Genomic DNA, 19664 nt, shown 5'->3' with positions numbered 1-19664 from the left:
GTAAAATCTAAGTTGTTATATGTATTTCATTAAAAGTACAATTAATTGACAATGAAGTTCAACAAGATTAATAAATTTTACTGATTAATTGATATTATATACTATACTATACTAAGCTAATGATATCTAGTTCGGGATATAACATATCGTATAACAATGGCGGTTACAACCGGTAAATCTACGGACACTTAAATATTAATTAAGTTCCAAAATCTCGCTGTTTCAATTCAGAATAAATCAAGGATCTTGCCTATATCTATAAGCTACTTACAGAAAATAATTTAATATAACAATTGGTCAATAAAGTGGCTAACTATAGCTAAAAAACTTCCAGTTCGCCGGCTCTGCAAAATTTGTAAAAAAAGGTGGATTGAATACCCTTACCAATACTAAGTAATAACCTACAAAATCTCTCTCTACGTTAAAATTTAAACTAAGTATCGTAACTAGGAATATAGAGCTACTCTAAAAAATCAAGCCAATTCAAGCCAATTTAAGTTAATAAAACAGAAAAAAACTTCTCTATGTTCCTCAGCCATAAAAACTTCGCCCGCACAAGGCTACTCTCGTTCCGACATGTCCATGTCTCGTTACCACATGCTAGCAGGTCAGCTTTATCCTTGGTTCAAGTGACAACAGAACTATCTGGTTTTGACAGAGGTGGGGGCAGAGACGGCAAAAGTTGCAGCCAAATGCTTTGGCATGAGACCAGAATGCTCGGCTACCATTAGGGCAAGAGGCAAGTTGTCTATTCTTAGCCTGTTCAAAATCTAGTTTGGACTGATTAATAATTGCTTTACAATTGTTGCGAGGTTTGATATAGGCAGAAAATGAAACTGAAGAATTGGAAACAAGCCAATTACAATATACATCATTCTTCTCTTGAACAGCCTTAGCACATTTATTGGAAACCCAAGGTTCAGATAACGGACGGTATTTTAAAGTGGATTGTGGAATAAAGGATTCCATGCCTACAAGAATAATTTCACTGACACTATCTGAGGAACCGTTGACATCAGAAGTTTTGAAACAGTAGTCCGACCAAGGAAAAGATGAAAAGAAATCCCGCAGGTCATCCCATTTTGCATTCTTGTAGTGCCAAACAATATGAGGTTGGGAATAGCCATGAGATAAAGGTTCCATTGGAGAAGAGACAATCACTAAGTTGTGATCTGAGGTACCTGAAGGACCACTCACTTCGGCCGTGTACTTAGAAGGGTTGTTTGTGAGAAAAAGATCAAGCATTTTGGCTGTATGGTAAGGACTGTCCAGTATTCTTGTAGGTAAATAAACAATCTATGCAAGGTCATTAGAAATTGCAAAAGCTTCGACATCTCGACCAGGCGGGCCGGTGTGACTAGAAAATGGAAGCCAGCTGGAGTTGTGAACATTAAAATCACCAAGGAAAATTACCACACTGTTAGGAAAGTTGGATTGGAGAAAGTCAAGTTGCAGAGAGGAAGTCAAACAGCTCCAAGTGATTAGTGGAGTTGGGAGAACGGTAGAGGCAACAGATGTATTTGACACAATGAGGTAGAGAGATTTTAAGCCAGAGAAGATCGAAGGGAAGAGATTTCATACCAATTCTCTGAGAGGGAATATCAGAATGGACATATGCACAAGTACCACCTTTGAGGCGAAAGGAATCATACAGTGAATAATTTGGGCAAGTAAGATGAGCAGTAGTTGAATTAACCAATAACTGAGATTATGTCAGAAAAAGTACATGGGGTTTGGCAGACTGCAAGTGGAAATGGACATCATTGAGATTAGAATTCAGACCACGTATAATTTGATTGGATACTATGATGTGGTTACAGAGGAACTGAATGTCAAAAACAATTTTGATATCATAATTGGATTTCAGAAAAGATTTTGATACTGTTGCACATGGAAGACTGCTGTACAAATTGGAGAGGTATGGCATTAAATGTAAGTTGCTACATTGGATAAAGGGATGGTTGAGTGGTAGATAACAGAGTGGTAATCAATGGACACTGGTCTTCGTGGACTATTATTAGTGAAGTTTCCCAGCGTTTTCCATGCTGAGCCCATTGTTTTTTTGTGTATTCATCAATGATGTTGATGAAGGTATATCAAGCTTAATATCCAAGCTTGCAGATGATACAAAGGTTGGCAGGGTTGTGAAGGATGGTAAAGACAGTATGCTACTGCAACCGGATGTAGATAAGTTGGGCAAATGGACTGATAAGTGGCAATTGAAGTTTAACATTGACAAATGCAAAGTACTGCGTATGGGTAGCAGTAACACAAGAGTAACTTATGAACTGTGTGGTACTACACTCAGGAAAGAGGAGAGTGAAAAAGACCTGGGGTTAATTGTGCAGTCAGATATGAAGTTTGCCGAGCAGTGCAGACGGGCTTGCCAGAGCAGGCCACAGAGTCTAGTCAATGATATATAGGAATTTTCCTAGCAGGGACAAAGTCATTATCCCTCTGTACAAGACAATCGTCCAGCCGTACCTTGAATACTGTGTACAGGCCTCATTTTTGGAATTGCTAAAACGATTACAATTGTAGAGTTGCTAAAACGATTACAAAGAAGGGCATCACGATTGGTGAGGGGAACAAAGGTGTGCTCTTACCAAGAAAGGCTTAAGTTCTGCAAATTGCAGTGCCTGAAGACTACGCAAATGTGAGGTGATCCGATTGAGGTGTATAAAGCCTTGAATGGGTTGAGCAAGCTCAATGCTGATGGAATTCTTCCTCTTGTTCAGATTAAGAACCTGTTTGTTTGTTTGTTATTTGGTTTTTAGGAGCATTAGCAACTAAGGCCATATTGCTCCAGGATATGCGGTGGTCATTCCCTGACCTTTCCGCGTCCTCCGTATTTAGTGGTGACAGGCTCGAATCCCGGTCTAATCAAGAAGCGGGTGCTATGCACTGCTGCTCCTTCCCACCTTGCTACGGAGGTACCAATTAAGAACCTGATGGTGGTATAGATTCAAACTGAGGAAAGAAAGTTGTAGAATAGATGTGCAGAAATTTGCCTTTAGTCAGCAGCTAGTTGATTGCTGGAACAGACTTTTATCTCTTGTTATGGAAGTTGATAACTTAAATAAATTTAAGGCTGAGCTGGACAGGTATTTAGAGTGAATGGATGGGTGAAATGGGAGGGTTTTTTTTATTTTGGCTGATGCTGCATAAGCTTGCTTTCTTGCATTGTATGCCTCAACTAATGGTAATATGACCTTTTGTTAAAAGATGATGTGCTCTACAATGTCATACCTTTGCCGCTGGCAAACATATAATGGGGTCTCTGAAATGGATCACCATCGTAAAGCTATTAGTATTAGTATTAGTATTAGTAACGGCCGTATGGTGCAAGAAAGCCTATGGCTTATGCTGCACCAGCCAAAAAAAAAAAAAAAAAAAAAAAAAAAAAAATCCGAACAAAACAATGATAAAAACAAAAATTAAATAAATAAATAAATAATAATAATTAATAAATAAATAAAAATAATAAAATGAAATTAAAAATTAAATAAAAAGGAAATTAATCCTATCATCCTATGCGCTTCCCTTACCCGAAAGTACTATCCAGATGACCTTTGAATTTCCCCAAACTGTCGGCCTCTACCACCCATGAAGGCAACTTATTCCAGTAATTTATAACTCGCTGGCTAAAATAAAACTTCCTGCAGTCCAATCTAAACATTTCCCCGCGTAACTTGAATTTATGTCCCCTAGTTCTAGCATCATTTATAATCTTGAAAATTTTGTCCTCATTCATTTTACTGATGCCTCTCAGAGCCTTAAACACCTCAATCAAATCTCCCCTAAGGTGTCTAGTTTCCAAACTCTGCAACCCACATATTCGAAGTCTTTCTTCATACGGACGCCCTTTTGCCGATCTCACCAGGCGAGTTACCCTTCTTTGCACCCTTTCAAGAAGCTCGATGTCTTTCTTTAGGTGCGGTCTCCATACTTGAACACAGTATTCCAAGTGTGGTCTAACATAGGCCTTATATAATGGGATTATCACGTCCCTATCTCTACTTGCAAAAGTTCGATAGATCATCGATAAGACACCATGGGCCTTCCTTGCAACCTGTTTACAATGCTCAGAGAATTTCATGTCTGACCGTATCGTAACACCCAAGTCCCTTTCCTCCAGTACTGGGTTTAGTTGAACTCCACCAAGTGAATAAGTTATTTTGGGATTACTGTTTCCCAGGTGTAATACCTTACACTTTGTTGGATTAAAGCACAGCTGCCATTTTTCTGACCATTCTTGAAGTCTATCTAGGTCTCTCTGAAGAAGCTCAGCTTGACAGTGATCATTAACTACTCTACCAATTTTAACATCATCTGCAAATTTAGACATCACGCCCTCTATCCCTTCATCAATGTCGTTTATGAAAATTAAAAACAACAGTGGTCCTAATACTGATCCTTGGGGAACCCCACTTCTTACAGCAACCCAATCTGAGGAATAGCCATTTATCACAACCCTCTGCCTCCTGCCCTGAAGCCATCCTTCTATCCATCTAAGGATTTTTCCAGTGATTCCAACCTGTTCCAGCTTATAAAGCAACCGCTCATGTGGGACTGAGTCAAAAGCTTTGCTGAAATCTAAATAAACAATGTCGAAATTATTCCCTAAATCCAGCTCGTGAGTGACCCTTTCGAAATAGCGAACCAGATTTGTTAAACATGATTTTCCCTTTACAAAACCATGCTGAGTATCCTTGAGAATTTCAATTCGATCCAAATGATCCTGAATTCCACCCTTGATCAATGCCTCCATGATTTTCCCTACTACTGAAGTCAGACTGACAGGTCGATAATTTCCCACTTCACTTTTAGAGCCACCCTTATGTATGGGAGATACATTTGCACTTTTCCAATCCAAGGGAATCTCCCCAGAGTCTAGTGATGCTCGCATAACCAGCCTCAGTGGTTCAATGCACTCGCTTGCCGCCTCTCTCAAGATTATAGGGTATATTCCATCAACTCCAGGAGCCTTACTAGTCTGTAGGCTTGAAAGTTTTTTCATTAAATAATCTTGCGAGATTTCAATATCATTAATTACATATTTTTTAACTTCGCTCCCACAATTTCCCATTGCCACAAAAGGCTTTTCATTTGTAAATATCGATGCAAAATAACGGTTGAGTTCATCTGCAACGGCAGCTGGTGTATTTATTACTATCCCCTTTCCCTTACGTAGAGGTCCGATCTGGTTTGTCCTGCTCTTCTTGGCATTTATATATGTGAAGAATTCTTTATCCCCCCTCTTTGCTCTGTTTGCTAGTGATTTCTCATAAACTGCCTTTGCCTGTCGAACCTTTTCTGTGGCTCTATTACACATCACCTTGTAGCTGTTATAGGCTTCAGTACTTTTTATTGCTCTGTAACGTTTCCATGCCACCTTTTTCTGCTCAAGTAATGTGGCAACTTCACTATTCATCCAACTTGGAACCCTTCTCGTGGAGTATTTTTTTAATGGTATATACGCATTCAAGGCATCGGTGATTAATGTTTTAAAAGCGTACCACAGTTCAAATGTATTCATTCTCTGCGCGATATCTACCCAGTTAATAGAGGCCATGTAGTACCTTAAGGCATCGTAATTTCCTTTTCTGAAATTATTATGTGTGTATAAGCACATCACAAATATTTCTATATTTGTGATGTGCTTATACCAAGAGCCAAGTAAGATAATAAAGATGTTTTGATTGATTGATTGAGTTAGTTTTTTTTATGGCACACTGGCAGCTGAGGCCATAATGCCCCAAGTCAAAATAAAGTCAATGCAAAAATGTTTGGTAGCCTCTAAACAGGCTACCATGTCAAGAAGGTAAATATGATAGACTACAGCATAAAGTTAAATAAAAAATATAAACTTAAATCTTTGTATAGAAATTAATTGAATGTTAAAATCATCAGACAAGTTGACTCTGTCACCTAAAATCTGATCAAGATGATTCAGTCAGAGTATTAAAAGCCCTAAAAAATAAGTGTTGTGTTTTTCTAAAAACAGGACCTTCTACAAAAAAGTGTTGAACAGTTAAAATAAATTACACATCTTACACGTGGGTCATCCGCCCTCAGCAAAAAGGAATGTGTTAGACGACTATGACCTATGCAGAGCCGAGGAAGAACAACTTCCTTTCTTTGGACCCTGCATACACTGGAATGCCATTGTGTGATTACAGGCTTAATGTCGTAAAGTTTATTTGTGGCCTGTCTGTGCCAAGAATCTTGCAATTGGGAATATAATTTAGAGTGTATTATTTACCTGTAGTCTTAAGGGGCCCGGACAGGCATTGATTATTCCAATGGCTGATTAAATCAGTTATTCCCATGGCTGATTTGGCAGTAATATCAGCTAATTTATTTCCCTCTGATACCAATGTGGCTTGGCATCCAGCAGAAGCAAATGTAAAATTTTGATTTAACAAGAGAAAAAGTATCTGGGACAGGACTGGATGAGGGTTATAACTCATCGATAATAGAGCCTGTAACACACTTGTGATCAAGGGCTATTTCTATAGCATGCAACTCTGCAGTATAAATGCTAGTTTCTTGTGAGATCTTATTTGATGATGTTTTTTGAGGATATACAACAGTAGATCCTACATAAGATTCTAACTTCAAGCCATCTGTATAGACCAGCAGGAAGTCAGGAAACTGCACTGTATGTGATGCAAAGAGTTGCTGGTAGACTTATGGCAGCATAGTAGACTTTGCCAGATGTTAAGGGAGGTCACAAGTTGGAAGATGGGCATGCCAGGGTGGGATGAATTTCCTTGGTGGCTGGGCAAAGTGGTCTACCGTCATGTTTAGTTCATTTAGCAGCCCTAGGATCCAAATACCAAAAGGTTTGTTTGGCAGTCCGATGGGTGTTGTAGAGATTTTCCCATTGTGGCTTGAAAACTGATGCCCACATAGGATAATCGGGCAGGGATTTCATCTTTAGTGGTTAGATCTTTAGTGGAACCATACACCTGAGACCAGTGGCAGATTCAGCATAGGGGTACCTGGCATGTGCCCCCCCCCTGTCATTTTCGGAGAATATACACCAATCGTTTAAATTTCCTTTAGCTACAAAAAAAAAAGTTTTTTTTCATTGTTAACAAAGGATTTAATCTATTTTTGCATTGTGGCTCAGCTATTTTCAACTGACTACAGTTGGCAACACTAATGCTGATGTGATCACCATTCTAGTCCGAGGCGTCACGCAGTTTGGTCATGCATAATGTTTACTTCAAAGTAATTCAGAGTTTAGCTGTGTCTGCCAGTCACATTACGTTTGAGTGTCGTATTTGTTTTGTTCTGTGCATTATTTTGTGCTTCGTTTGTGCACAAACAAGGCACAAAATGGTGGCCCCCCCCAGTCGCAAATTTTGCCCCTCTTGTCATTTTTTTCTGGATCCGCCAGTGCCCGAGACCCATAGTCAAGTTTGGAACAGACAAGGGCTCGGTAGAGACGAAGAAGAGTAGAACTGTGCCCCACGAAGTTGGCAAAAGCATACGAAGGATGTTAAGCCGTTTACACACCTTAACCTAAGCTGACGAATATTATTATTATTAATAGTCATATGGTGCAAGGAAGCCTGAGGCTTATGCTGCACTAGACAAAAAAAAATTGAGTACCCTGAGAGAGAGAGAGAGAGAGAGAGAGAGAGAGAGAGAGAATCACCAAAGAGAAGAATGATGATATCCAACTCAGGATCCTGGGGTTGTAGAAATGTCAGCTTCTTGTCAAAAATAAGTACGAGGAATTTGACTTCTGCTACAACTGGGATGTTGTTTTGCCCAAGCATTAAATCTGGGTCAGGATGACGATTACATCTGCGACAGAAATGTACACAAACTGTCTTCTGTGATGAAAATCTGAACTCAATTAAGCCAATGACCAAGATGTAAGGTGATCAATGGTTTTCTGTAGTTGCCTTTCAATGACCCTCATATTGCATGAATGACAAAATATATTAAAATCTTCAACATAGAAAGCATTGTTTACCATGGGTGGAAGTTGTGCTGTAATAGAGTTATTTTTATTGTGAAAAGATTGACACTTAGAACGGATCCTTGTGGGACTCCCTTCTCCAGAGAAAACACTCAGGAGAGTGTGGATCGTAAACAGACTTGAAATAGGCAATTTGCAAAGAAAGTTTTTAATAAAAAGAGGAAGGTTACCCACAAGACCAAAGTTACAGACATCTTGTAATATGCCAAATGTAATATGTGTTGTATGCTTTTTCAATATCAAAGAAAACTGCTACCAGATGCTTGGATTTAACAAAAGCATCACGAATGCACATTTCCAATTGGATTAAATGGCCCAGAGTGGATCTGTTTCTTTAGATGTCACACTGTGTCCTGGAAAGCTGCCCACTTGTTTCCAAATACTATATAAGGCATGCATTAACCTTTCTTTCCACAGCTTGCACAAACAATTTGTCAGAGTGATAGGATGATAGTTACTTGGATTTCTAGGATCCTTTCCTGGTTTCGGGAGGGCAAGAATGCTTGCCTTTCACCAGAAATCTGGAAATTGTTTGTTAAGAAAAATTCTATTAAATAAAATTAAAAGGTGATCCCTGGATTGTGGTGAAAGGTGTTTTATCATTTCATAATAGAAGTCATCTGGCCTCCACAGCACTTGCACACATGAGAAAGAGTGTTGCATTTGTCTTCCTGACTTATTTATATGGTTCAAGCCCTTTTGAAAAGAAGTTTAATGAATGTTTCTCACTTTTCTGTTTCAGGGCCAAAAATTCTCAGATACTGTGGTACTTCTTCAGCAACTATAAAGATAGCATAACTAGTCGATTATGCTATCTTTATACTTCATTTACATAGATTTATTAATTTGATTACAAATTTCTTATTAATATTTAGCCTCTAGTAATTATATGTGTAATTTAAACATTTGGTCACCAGTAAAAGTGGAGAAGTTGAAAGACAGAGCATCTATCATTAACCACAGTGTGCAGTTAGAGAGAAAAAAAAAAAAAAAAAAAAAACTGTATACCAAATTGCAAAATACAGGAGGCATTCCATAAGATGGAATGCCTGTTTAAAAAATTTAAATGGGCTCCCATATTATGGGCACTAGACCCTTTATACTGGAAATGATTAAAAAAAAGCCTTAGAAATGACAAACAACCGTGTGAATTTCACCACACTTTTTCAATGAAAGTTGAAGAACACGAGCCAAAATAGTGGATTGACATTGACACTCTATATTGGTGGTTAAGGTTTTGGGATAGTTTAAGAGTTGGCAATTGACCGATTTCTCCATTAATTTGTAAATAGAAGAGGTAAGCACAACACAATGGGGTGATAACTGAACGGGAGAGATCTGTCACCTATTTTTAGAAACTAGCCAATAGAAACAAATTTCCATGCAAAAGGAAAACACTAGAAGAATAAGAAAGTGTAAAAGGGCAACACAAAGCAGGAGCATAGGCTTCAAAGAACAAGTGATAAAATGCCATGAGGACCTGGGGCTTTCTTGGCATCAAGACTATCTAATATCCCACTGATAGATCTCAAGAGGCACTGAGTGGAGTACATTTTGTAAGATCATCTTCAACGAGATCATTGATGCAACAGTTTTAGGAAAAGTAGGATGCTATTAAATTAGATTTATGTTTAGCTAAGAATGCAACAGAACCATTTGTGCATAACAGAGGTGAAACTATGGACAGAAATTGCCAACAGTCCAGAGAGCAAAGGCTCAACTACCATTAGAACAAGCACATTTTCTACTCTTGGCCTGTTCAAAATAGAGTTTGGGTTGATTAATAATTGTTTTCCAACTGATGTGAGCTTTAGTAGGCAGAAAAATAGGGAGGAAAAAAATAAATAAGGAGATTTGGATTCAAGCTAATTGTGATATGCTGCATCCTTACCTCAGGAAAGTTAGATTAGAGAAAGCAGGGTTTAAGAGAAAGGAAGTCAAAAAGTTCTAAGTGATCTTAGCAATAGGAGAATGATAAAGTAATAGATAAATTGACAGAATGGGGTAAACAGATTTTTAAGCCAGAGGAGATTCCAGGTTAGGAAGTCTCTGACAAGGAATATCAGACCAGATATATGCATAAATAATCACTGAGCAAATACTTAAGGCAACTGAGAATTAAGATTCTGTCAAAAAGTGTAAGTGAGCTGGGCAGATTGGAGATGGATATCACTGAATTTGGAACCAAGACCATATATTTGTGAAATGAATGAGCACATTTTTGGAAAGTTTAAATCTTTTCAATGATAAGTTTTTTTTATTAGTCTGGCTATCCGGGATGAATTTTGTAGAGAAGGTGAATATAGACATGGGCTGGGGGGAAGGGCATGTATGAATTAATGAAATTTTTGGATATGGCATACAAACAGGAATATACCCAGCTCCCTAACATAATTAGAATTTTATGTGTGAAAATATAAAAGTCAAATACTTTATAGCACTACTACTATTCTTACCTTAGAATCTATCAATTTCTTGAAATTTTGAAGAGCTGCCTCTTGAGATTGGATCACAGTATGCAGAACACTGATCAAAGTAATGAACTGTTCAGATATAAAAGTGTGCTGGCCTATAAGAGCTGCTTCCTAAAAGAATGAAAAAATTTCCATCACTATTGCAAAGTTACAGTGAAATGTTCTTATTGTCATACAAGTTCCTGGCTACAGCAAACTATTGTATAACTCATTCTTTTCAGAATGTCATTCTTATATAATAAGTCATTCTTTTCAGAATGACTTATAACAATGGTTTGCTGTAGTCAAAAGCAGTGATTCAAAAATTGCTGATGGGCAGAAAATTGTTTTACAGAACTTGTCACATTGATGATAATTCAAAAGCAACTTCACCACATTGTAAGTCTTACAACTTTGTAAAATATACTCAGAAATAAAGCCACAGTTTTGAATTTTTTTTTTTATTGATGTTTGAAATTTTAATGCAGTTCAGCTGCATTAAAATTTCAAATTTCATATATCCCAATAAAAGTCAACGTCCTGCTATAATAAGTCAGGTGTTACATGGTAGCTGATTCTGTTCTTCAGCTCGTGTGAATTTTTGCTGATAATGGTGGGTGATAAAAGTAATCTTTAATTATGTCCCAAAAGAGGAAAAAATCTAGCAATGTGAGTTCCTGGGATTATGCTGACCACCACTTTCTCCCATAGCCGACCGAGTTAGCCGGGTGGGTAAAATGCCTGCCTGGCAACCCAAAGGTCGCGGGTTCGAATCCCGCCTCGGGTTTGGATCAAAGTACTGCAAAAACCTTGGGAGGTGCATTATGGCCACAGAAGCCGATGCGCCAGCAACTACCCAAAAAAAAAAAAAAAAAAAAAAAAAAAAAACTTTCTCCCATCCAATGATTCGGGAAATTTGTATTAAGAAATTTTTTTTAGATGGCCTGACGATTTAAGTCATTTTCAGCAATCTATGTAAGAAAAAAGTCTCTTAACATACCAAGAAGAACTGTTCAAACAGAAAAAATGCATTGCATTCATTTTGCTTCACTGAAAGTCATCAATTTCTTTTTAATACTATGTACGCACCAACTACTGATAAAATAAGTAACTACTACTCACCAATAAAAACTTCAGAACTGTTTCACTATTTCTGAATTATCCTAAATTTCTGAAATTAAAATCTGTATAAAAACTGTTTAGCATTTAAATCCCTTACATTACTTAAAATAACAAAATTTAGTAAAGGAATACAACATAATTTATAATTTAAAAAATAAAATAAACATTTTAAAAGGCATGAAATCAAAATGCTTTGCTATTTAGGAGATTAAGAGAAATTTTTCCCTATCTACACCACCACACTGAGTCCAAGAAATTGTTGAGAAAACTGTGTACCCTTTATAACTTTATCCTTTGACATTACATTAATTTATTCTTATTGCTTAAGAAGAATAAATAATATCATTAGTATTAGTAGTACTGTTATTAAAATATTTTTTCTTTTTTTTTTTCTAGATATATCTCATTTACAACATTCACCAAAGTAATGCAAGTAAAAAAAAAAAAAAAAAAAAAAAAAAACGAAAATTTAAAAATCAACATATGGGCAATTCTTCACGTTTAAAAAGCTATACTTTCCCAATTCAAAAATTAATCATTATCATAATCTGAATATTATAATAAGGATACTAAAATTCACGCTGACAGACATAAATCTAATAGATATTTAAAATTTTTCTGTTTTGGTATAAAAATCTGCACCCCTACTGGAGTGTTAAAAATTTAAGAAGAATACTAATCTAACTCCAAGCACAGTCAGTTATTTTAAGTGTTTTAAGAGTGGCAGCACTGGGCTAATAAACCAAGGTCATCAAATGAATGGTTTCAGAAGAACCATTAAATAATTTACTGAAATCAAACATCTGGAATCATTCTATATCCGGTACAACCAATATAATTAACTAATCTGTTATCCAACATTTCTACTCCACTTCTGGAGTGGAACCACCTATTATCAAATAAAGAAAATGATATTATAGTTTTTAACAAGAATGCCATCATAAAATGTTATATCTAGATTTTAAACAAAGCATGAGACAATTTAAATAAAAAAAATTACTATAAGAAAAACTATTGATTAAATAAGTGGCAAAAAGGCAGAAGTCTGTTAAGAAACCAAACAGAGAAAGTGAGAAATTGTGATGCAAAAATTAATGAGATTAGTGATAAAAATTGATGAGATCAAAAAACTGAGAAGAGGATAATAAATAAAAAGACAGCAAGGGAAATGAGGAACACAATATTATTATTAGTTTCTTTAGGTTCCCAGTATCTAAAATAAAATTTACCATTTCGTGAGTGCTAAAAACTTCTTGAGTGTAGATGCAAAGAAGTGTATGCTGGAGAATCATAAAGGAGACACCTTATAAGATTATGAAAACACACAGGATATAGTTTTGCAGAAGTGAAGTCCAATTCATCTACCATATTTTAAAATGTGGGATGGACTGAGATTTTTAAGTCTGCAAATGCACTATAGACCAATCAGAATATTCAAGGAAGCATTTTACATTATATGCTATAAACTGAAACTTAACGGTTCATTTTATGAACAGTTAATATTTTAGGCATAAAAATTCTATAATGTAACTTATTTTTCAAAGAAAATTCTTGCTAGCATTAACCATTTTTGTGAGTGTTTCCTGACAGTATGCATGTCATTTGGAGTGAGGTGTTTCAAGAAATTTGGACATTTGTAAAAATTATGAACATAAATATTAATTTTTATACTTTTTAAATATTATTTTTTTCATATTTTGATTTACTGCCAAACATTTGAGAAGGATTGTCAGAAATAAATTCAAAACTTGTAAAAAAATTTAGAAATAAAAATAAAAAAAAATTTCAAAAAATAAAATCACTTCATTAATTCTTTTTCATTTAAAAAAAAAAATATATGTATTATCTGATTCGGTTTCATCAATTTATGGATCGGAATTCCAGAGAATTTTTGCAATTTTAGCCTGTATAAGCCTACGTAATCTCAAACCTTGTTGAAAGGATACACCCTCTTATACCAATTTTCAAAACTACTGCAAATATAAAAACATCTACTATTTCATGTAAACACTGTTGATAGATGGCAGCATGACTTTGTACACTTTCAAGAGAATATATACATAAATACACACATATGTAAATCTTGATACTGTGTTAACAGAATCTTCAAAGTGTGTGTGTGTGTGTGTGTGTGTGTGTGTGTGTGTGTGTGTGTGTGTGTGTGTGTGTGTGTGTAATACGAAAATGTTAGTTTATTCAGTGACCACTACATCAAATTGCCAGAACTATTAGAAATGTAAAAGAGACAAGGAAGAATATCACTGCTCAATGTGGACTAATGTTATTAGTGGAGTTCCTCAGGGTTCAGTGTTGGGTCCGTTGTTGTTTTCTGTATTTATGAATGATATTGATGATGGTATATCAAGTTTAATGTCCAAGTTTGCAGATGATACAAAGGTTGGCAGGGTTGTTAAGGACACTACTGACGCTATGCTGCTGCAACAGGATCTGGAAATGTTGAACAGATGGGCTGAGAGGTGGCAAATGAAGTTTAACATTGACAAATGTAAAGTACTACATATGGGAAACAGTAACCCCAGATCAACGTATCAACTCTGCGGTACTACACTGACAGTGGTGGAGAATGAAAAGGACCTGGGGGTAATTGTGCAGGCAGATATGAAGTTCTCTGAGCAGTGCAGACGAGCTGCAAGAGTAGCTCATGGTGTCTTGTCAATGATATACAGGAATTTTTCTAGCAGGGATAAGGAGGTGATTATTCCCTTGTATAAGGCAATGGTCAGGCCACAACCTGAGTACTGTATACAGGTCTGGAGGCCTCATTTCAAGAAGGATGTAGAGCTGCTGGAACGGGTACAGAGAAGGGCAACAAGATTAGTGAATGGAACAAAGGGTTGCTCTTACGAAGAAAGGCTTAAGTTTTGCAAATTACAGAGTCTGGAGACTAGGCACCGGCGAGGTGATCTGATAGAGGTGTATAAGGCTTTGAATGGTTCGAGCATGCTCAATGCCGATGGGATTCTTCCTCTTGCTCAGAATAATCACCTCAGAGGGCATAAATTAAAATTGAGGAAGGGCGGATGTCGGATAGATGTGCGGAAATTTGCCTTCGGCCAGCAGGTGGTTGGTTGGTGGAACCGACTTCCATCACTTGTTGCTGAAGTTGACAGCCTAAACAAATTTAAGGCTCAACTGGGCAGGTATTTCGAACGAATGGAGGGGTGAAATGGGAGTGGTTTTTTTTTTTTTTTTTTTTTGGCTGATGCTGAATAAGCTTGCTTTCTTGCATCATATGCCTCTACTAATGCTAATGCTAATAAGAATAAAAGTATAAATTTGAAGACTGGGTTACACATTAAAGAATTAAACACCAGTAAATTACAACTGAATAAGATATTATAATTGAATAAAAGTAATAAAAACACAATAAATATATATTTCATATTAGAACTATTGAAAGTGGGGTTGAGAATAAAGATGTATGAGAATAAGTAAAGCTGCAAATATTAGAAAAAAGGATGAAGAATTAAGAGCCAGAAATGAATATAAAAGTATGAAAGAGGAGTTACGTAACAGTATCAATATAATTAGTAGGGACAGCCAATATCGTTGGGGGACTACAAACATAACAGCCCGTCCAAGGCTTTGTAGTGGTGCCTCCTAGCCAGGTGGGAAGGAGCAGCAGTGCGTAGCACACGCTTCTTGATTAGACCGGGGTTCAAGCCCGTCACCACCAAATACGGAGGATACGGAAAGGTCAGGGAATGACCACCGCATATCCCGGAGCAATATGGCCTTAGTTGCTAATGCTCCTAAAAACCAAATAACAACAACAACAGCTTTGTAGTGACTAGAGCTCTACTCAGACTTATGCAAACTGTTCTAAAAAGTGTTAATTTAACAAAGTTAAATTAACACTTTAACTTTGTTAAATTAACTTTGTTGCTAACAAAGTGCAAATAGTAGATTTGAAAAATAAAAGGCAGAGTTTTGGAGAATAATCCTAATACTATGTATTATGTAATATGTATTATGTATTGATTACAATGACAATGCATAGATGATTAAGTTCAGATTAGTTTGTGATTATTTATGAATGTTACAACAGAGTGCACGGCAGTGCACTCTATTGTAACATTCATTCAGTACGAAACAATGTAACTGAAATGATGGAAGTGTGTGTGGGGATGGGGAAGACTGAATAATAATATGTAAAAGAGAAGCAACAGGAAAGTGCAGACTTTATAAAAAGGAAGAAAAATAGTACACTGCCTACTAAAGATGGGTACTCAGGTATTTTGGGAACATAAAACCCTAATACCAAGAACTGCTGATTAGGGGGTCTTGGCTTTAGGAACATTAGTGTAAAAGTCAAAATTAGAAGTTCCAAAGCATATAGGTATATGCTTTGGAACTTCTAATATGGTTAGAGTACAGAGAATAGCTTGATGAATAAGGAAGGATGAAAAAAATAATCAAGCATGAGAAAGGGCGGGGGGAAGGAAAGGATAGAAATAGTATGGAAGGCAGCTCAAAATAATCTAATAGCTAGTTTCACAAAAAAGATGGTCATGAAAGTTTAAAGTAAAGAAAAGCATGCAAATACTTGGGCAAGCACAAAAACTCAACCCCAAAGTGGGTGCTCTGGTTGAGAGAAGTGTTACTGGAAATGGGAAGTTACTACCACATGAGGAGAATCTGAAAAGTTCATGGCCTGAGTATGGAGGGTTTTTTAAAAAAAAAACCTGGTAGCATGTTACTTTTCAACACAGTCGTCCCCTTGGAATCAGTACACCTTTGCCACCAATGCTGCAATGCATTGATTCTACTGCAAAAAAAGTTTTCTCTTTGGCCTCCAAGAATACATGCACTGCAGCAATGTCACTGTCAGTGAAAAAAATGGATGCCAATCAAGTATTTCTTCAAATTAGGAATTAGATGGAATTCCAATAATGTTATATCTGGTGAATATGGGGTCCGAATTTTCAAATCCACATTCATGCAGTGCAACATGTCAATAACAGACTTGTGAGCAGATGCATTGTCCAGATGGAAGTCTCCATCACAAATCTGTCTTAGATGCCTTTGTGCAAACACCCCACAAGGTCTGCGTAATATGACCCCATGACTATCTGAAGGTAATCCACTAGCAACACTCCATCAGCATCCCAAACAACCATCAGAAGGAATCGACTGGGCTTTCTTTAGAGAGAGAGAGAGAGAGAGAGAGAGAGAGAGAGAGAGAGAGAGAGAGAGAGAGAGAGAGAGAGAGAGACTGTTTCCACTGTTTGGAAATGCAAACTGTTCTAAAACTGCTCCTTTAGGCTGAGACACACTATTATCACCTCACAGGAGCTCACTTGTGTGGGATCTATATTTCCCATTTAGTTTATTGCTCGGAGACGCATTGTGGTAATTGGCTCTATTCACAAGATAACACATCAGCCTACAAGGATGAAACACGTTTTCAGGAGTTCATATTTTTCTGTTCGAACAGAAATTTCGTAAGGCATGATAGCGTGACAAGAGGAAAATGGAGAAAATGCTAAATGAAAATTAAATTACAAGTAAGTAATGCTGTTTTGAGTGCACAAGTAAGAATATCTGAAAACAAATAACATCAAGGACGTTGCTCCTGTGCCTATTCCGAAGCACCCTCCACTTTGACCAGCTACTCGGCATACTCTCTGCAAATGTCCAGTCACACAGATGCTCAAAAATGGCCAAATGAGGAAAATAGACCAACAGTATTACAATTAACAAATTCAGAGGAGGAACAAGTTGATCATTTCAATTTGTACAACTCATAATGTCTCGCAAAGTTAAATTTTTAGTGTCGAGAAGCAGCTTTTGTGTTATTAAATTTAATTAAAAAATGTTTGTATTTTGACAGAATAAATCCTTATTCAAAATTAAACTTACAGTATTTCAACTAACTTTAAACATTGTAGTGCTGATTGAATTTCGAAATTGCATGTCATCCTCAATTGGATTATATAGGAAATTAAATTCCTTTTTATTCTTCCGCAAGTACATCTTAAAACGATATTCATCTTCTTCTAAGTCCTGCAGTAAATGATGAAATTTTCCCTTTTCTATTCTCTTCCAGTTTATGTGGTGTATCCATTGCTTACTCTCTTTTGTTTTCTCGGTTATAAGAAAAATACATGCATTTTCTAAATGAAATTTCTTCAGATTTTGAAGAAATGGATGAATTGTGGAAATTCATTTCGCTTCAACTTCCCCCAAAGAGAATATAACGTGACAGTTATATCCCAAAGAGAATATAACGTGGTAGTGATGTGTCTCCAACAACCGCCTTCAGAGTTTACAGTAAACATTGAAATGATGTGAAATCCCGTGAGGTGATAATAGTGTTTCCACCCTTTGTCTCTGGCTGAAAGGTGACAGACCCATATCTCATCCATGGTTACAAACCTTGCAAGGAAGTTTGCTGGATCTGCTTGAAAACAATGCAAATGTTCACTTGGCAAATCTTGTGAGTTTTTTTATCAGCTGTCAAGAACTCCGGAACCCATTGTGCTGGCACCTTTTTCATAGTGAGAACCTATTATTATGTGGTACACACATTCAGAGGCACCTCCATAGCCAGGTGGGAAGGAACAGCAGTGTATAGCACACACTTCTTGATTAGACCGGGGTTCGAGCCCATCACCACCAAAAACAGAGGATGCGGAAAGGTCAAGGAATGACCACTGCATATCCCGGAGCAATATGGCCTTAGTTGCTAATGCTCCTAAATAACAAAACAACAACACACATTCAGATGAGATGCTCAAGATGCTGGCAATGTAGTATCTTGGGGATCTCATTTTGAGCAACAAAATCTCAAGTGTTCCTAAAATGACAGCAAAAGGCACAACCTACTCATCCAGAATATTTCTATACCAGCCTGATTCATCTTGGTTGGTTGGTATTTCAAGTAAGAGACCCATTTCATAAGAATTAAAATGTGCTCAAATCACCACTGACCCAACAGCAGCCAGTATGACATTTTGAATGCAGTCTGGATGAAATAATTCATTGCTTTTCCTGTGAACTTGGTACATGACATCATTATAAATTAAGAAATTTGGATTAATCAGACAACATCATAGCTTTCCAATCATCAACAGTCCAGTTTTTGAGCCTTTTAGCCCATATTAGTAAGGGGCTGTTGTGTGTGTGTGTGTGGTTATTAGAGGCATATGATACAAGAAAACAAGCAATATGACTTTAAGTAGCATCAGCCAAAAAAAAAAAACCAACAATTTCACACATCCATTCCCTCTAAAAATTTGTCCAGTTCCTCTATGAATTTATTTAAGATATCAACTTCCACGACAGATGGAAGTGTTCCAGCAATCAACTACCCGCTGGTTAAAGGCAAATTTCTCCACATCTATTCTACAACTGTCTTTCCTCAATTTGAATTTATGTCCCCTCAGGTTCGTAATCTGAGTAAGTGGAAGAATCGCATCAGAATTCCACATGATGAACCCATTCAAGGCCTCACACACCTCACTCAGATGCCTACTCAGATATTAGTAAACCTGGGTATAACCTCCATGCACAAACACACGGTGGGTGACCACACAGGTGTGAACCCCAAACCACATGGAGGAATGCCGCTTCTCTGTGTTACCAGGCAATACTAGGTGGTAGACGACTCTCATCAACCGGTGCAATTCCACCACTCTGCTTATTGGAGGCTTTAAGTGGTGGAACCCAAGTTTAGTCTCCAGAGCTAAGTTCTGGTCAACCCTTGCCCGACTTTTCCTTCATGCAGTATAACTGATGACTTTGAGGTTACGATGAACATCTTGGGGAGATCCAATCTTCCTTACATTTCGAGGGTACAGCTCTAAAAGGGAGTTTGCAGGCTGGCCACTAGTTAGTACACTGGACCGAGCCTATTGGTAACCCTTAAGAAGGCTTCTGGATCAGCTAGTGTATAATCTTGCTACCTGTACTCTGCCAGATAGTGACTGGAGGGAGTTGTTGTTGTTGTTGTTATTTGGTTTTTAGGAGCATTAGCAACTAAGGCCATATTGCTCCGGGATATGCGGTGGTCATTCCCTGAATGACCTTTCCGCATCCTCCGTATTTGGTGGTGACGGGCTCGAACC

General features: G+C 37.1%; 1 protein-coding gene across 3 annotated transcripts in view; it reads right to left on the bottom strand.

Annotated features, from left to right (window-relative positions):
- The window catches only part of LOC150078548 (uncharacterized), a 732675-nt gene that overhangs the window by 562510 nt on the left and 150501 nt on the right, over window positions 1-19664 (bottom strand). For all 3 annotated transcript variants that reach the window (XM_090384778.1, XM_090384777.1, XM_090384779.1), the window contains exon 7: window positions 10456-10584. In XM_090384778.1, coding sequence (XP_090240904.1) covers window positions 10456-10584 — 129 coding nt within the window. The remainder of the gene's footprint in view (window positions 1-10455; window positions 10585-19664) is intronic.

Source organism: Mastigoproctus giganteus, chromosome 11, assembly GCF_048544385.1.
Source record: "Mastigoproctus giganteus isolate SK-2022 chromosome 11, ASM4854438v1, whole genome shotgun sequence".
NCBI lineage: Eukaryota > Metazoa > Arthropoda > Arachnida > Uropygi > Thelyphonidae > Mastigoproctus > Mastigoproctus giganteus.
The sequence above is the reverse complement of the archived record's forward strand: the minus strand, read 5'-3'. Positions and strand labels throughout refer to the sequence as shown.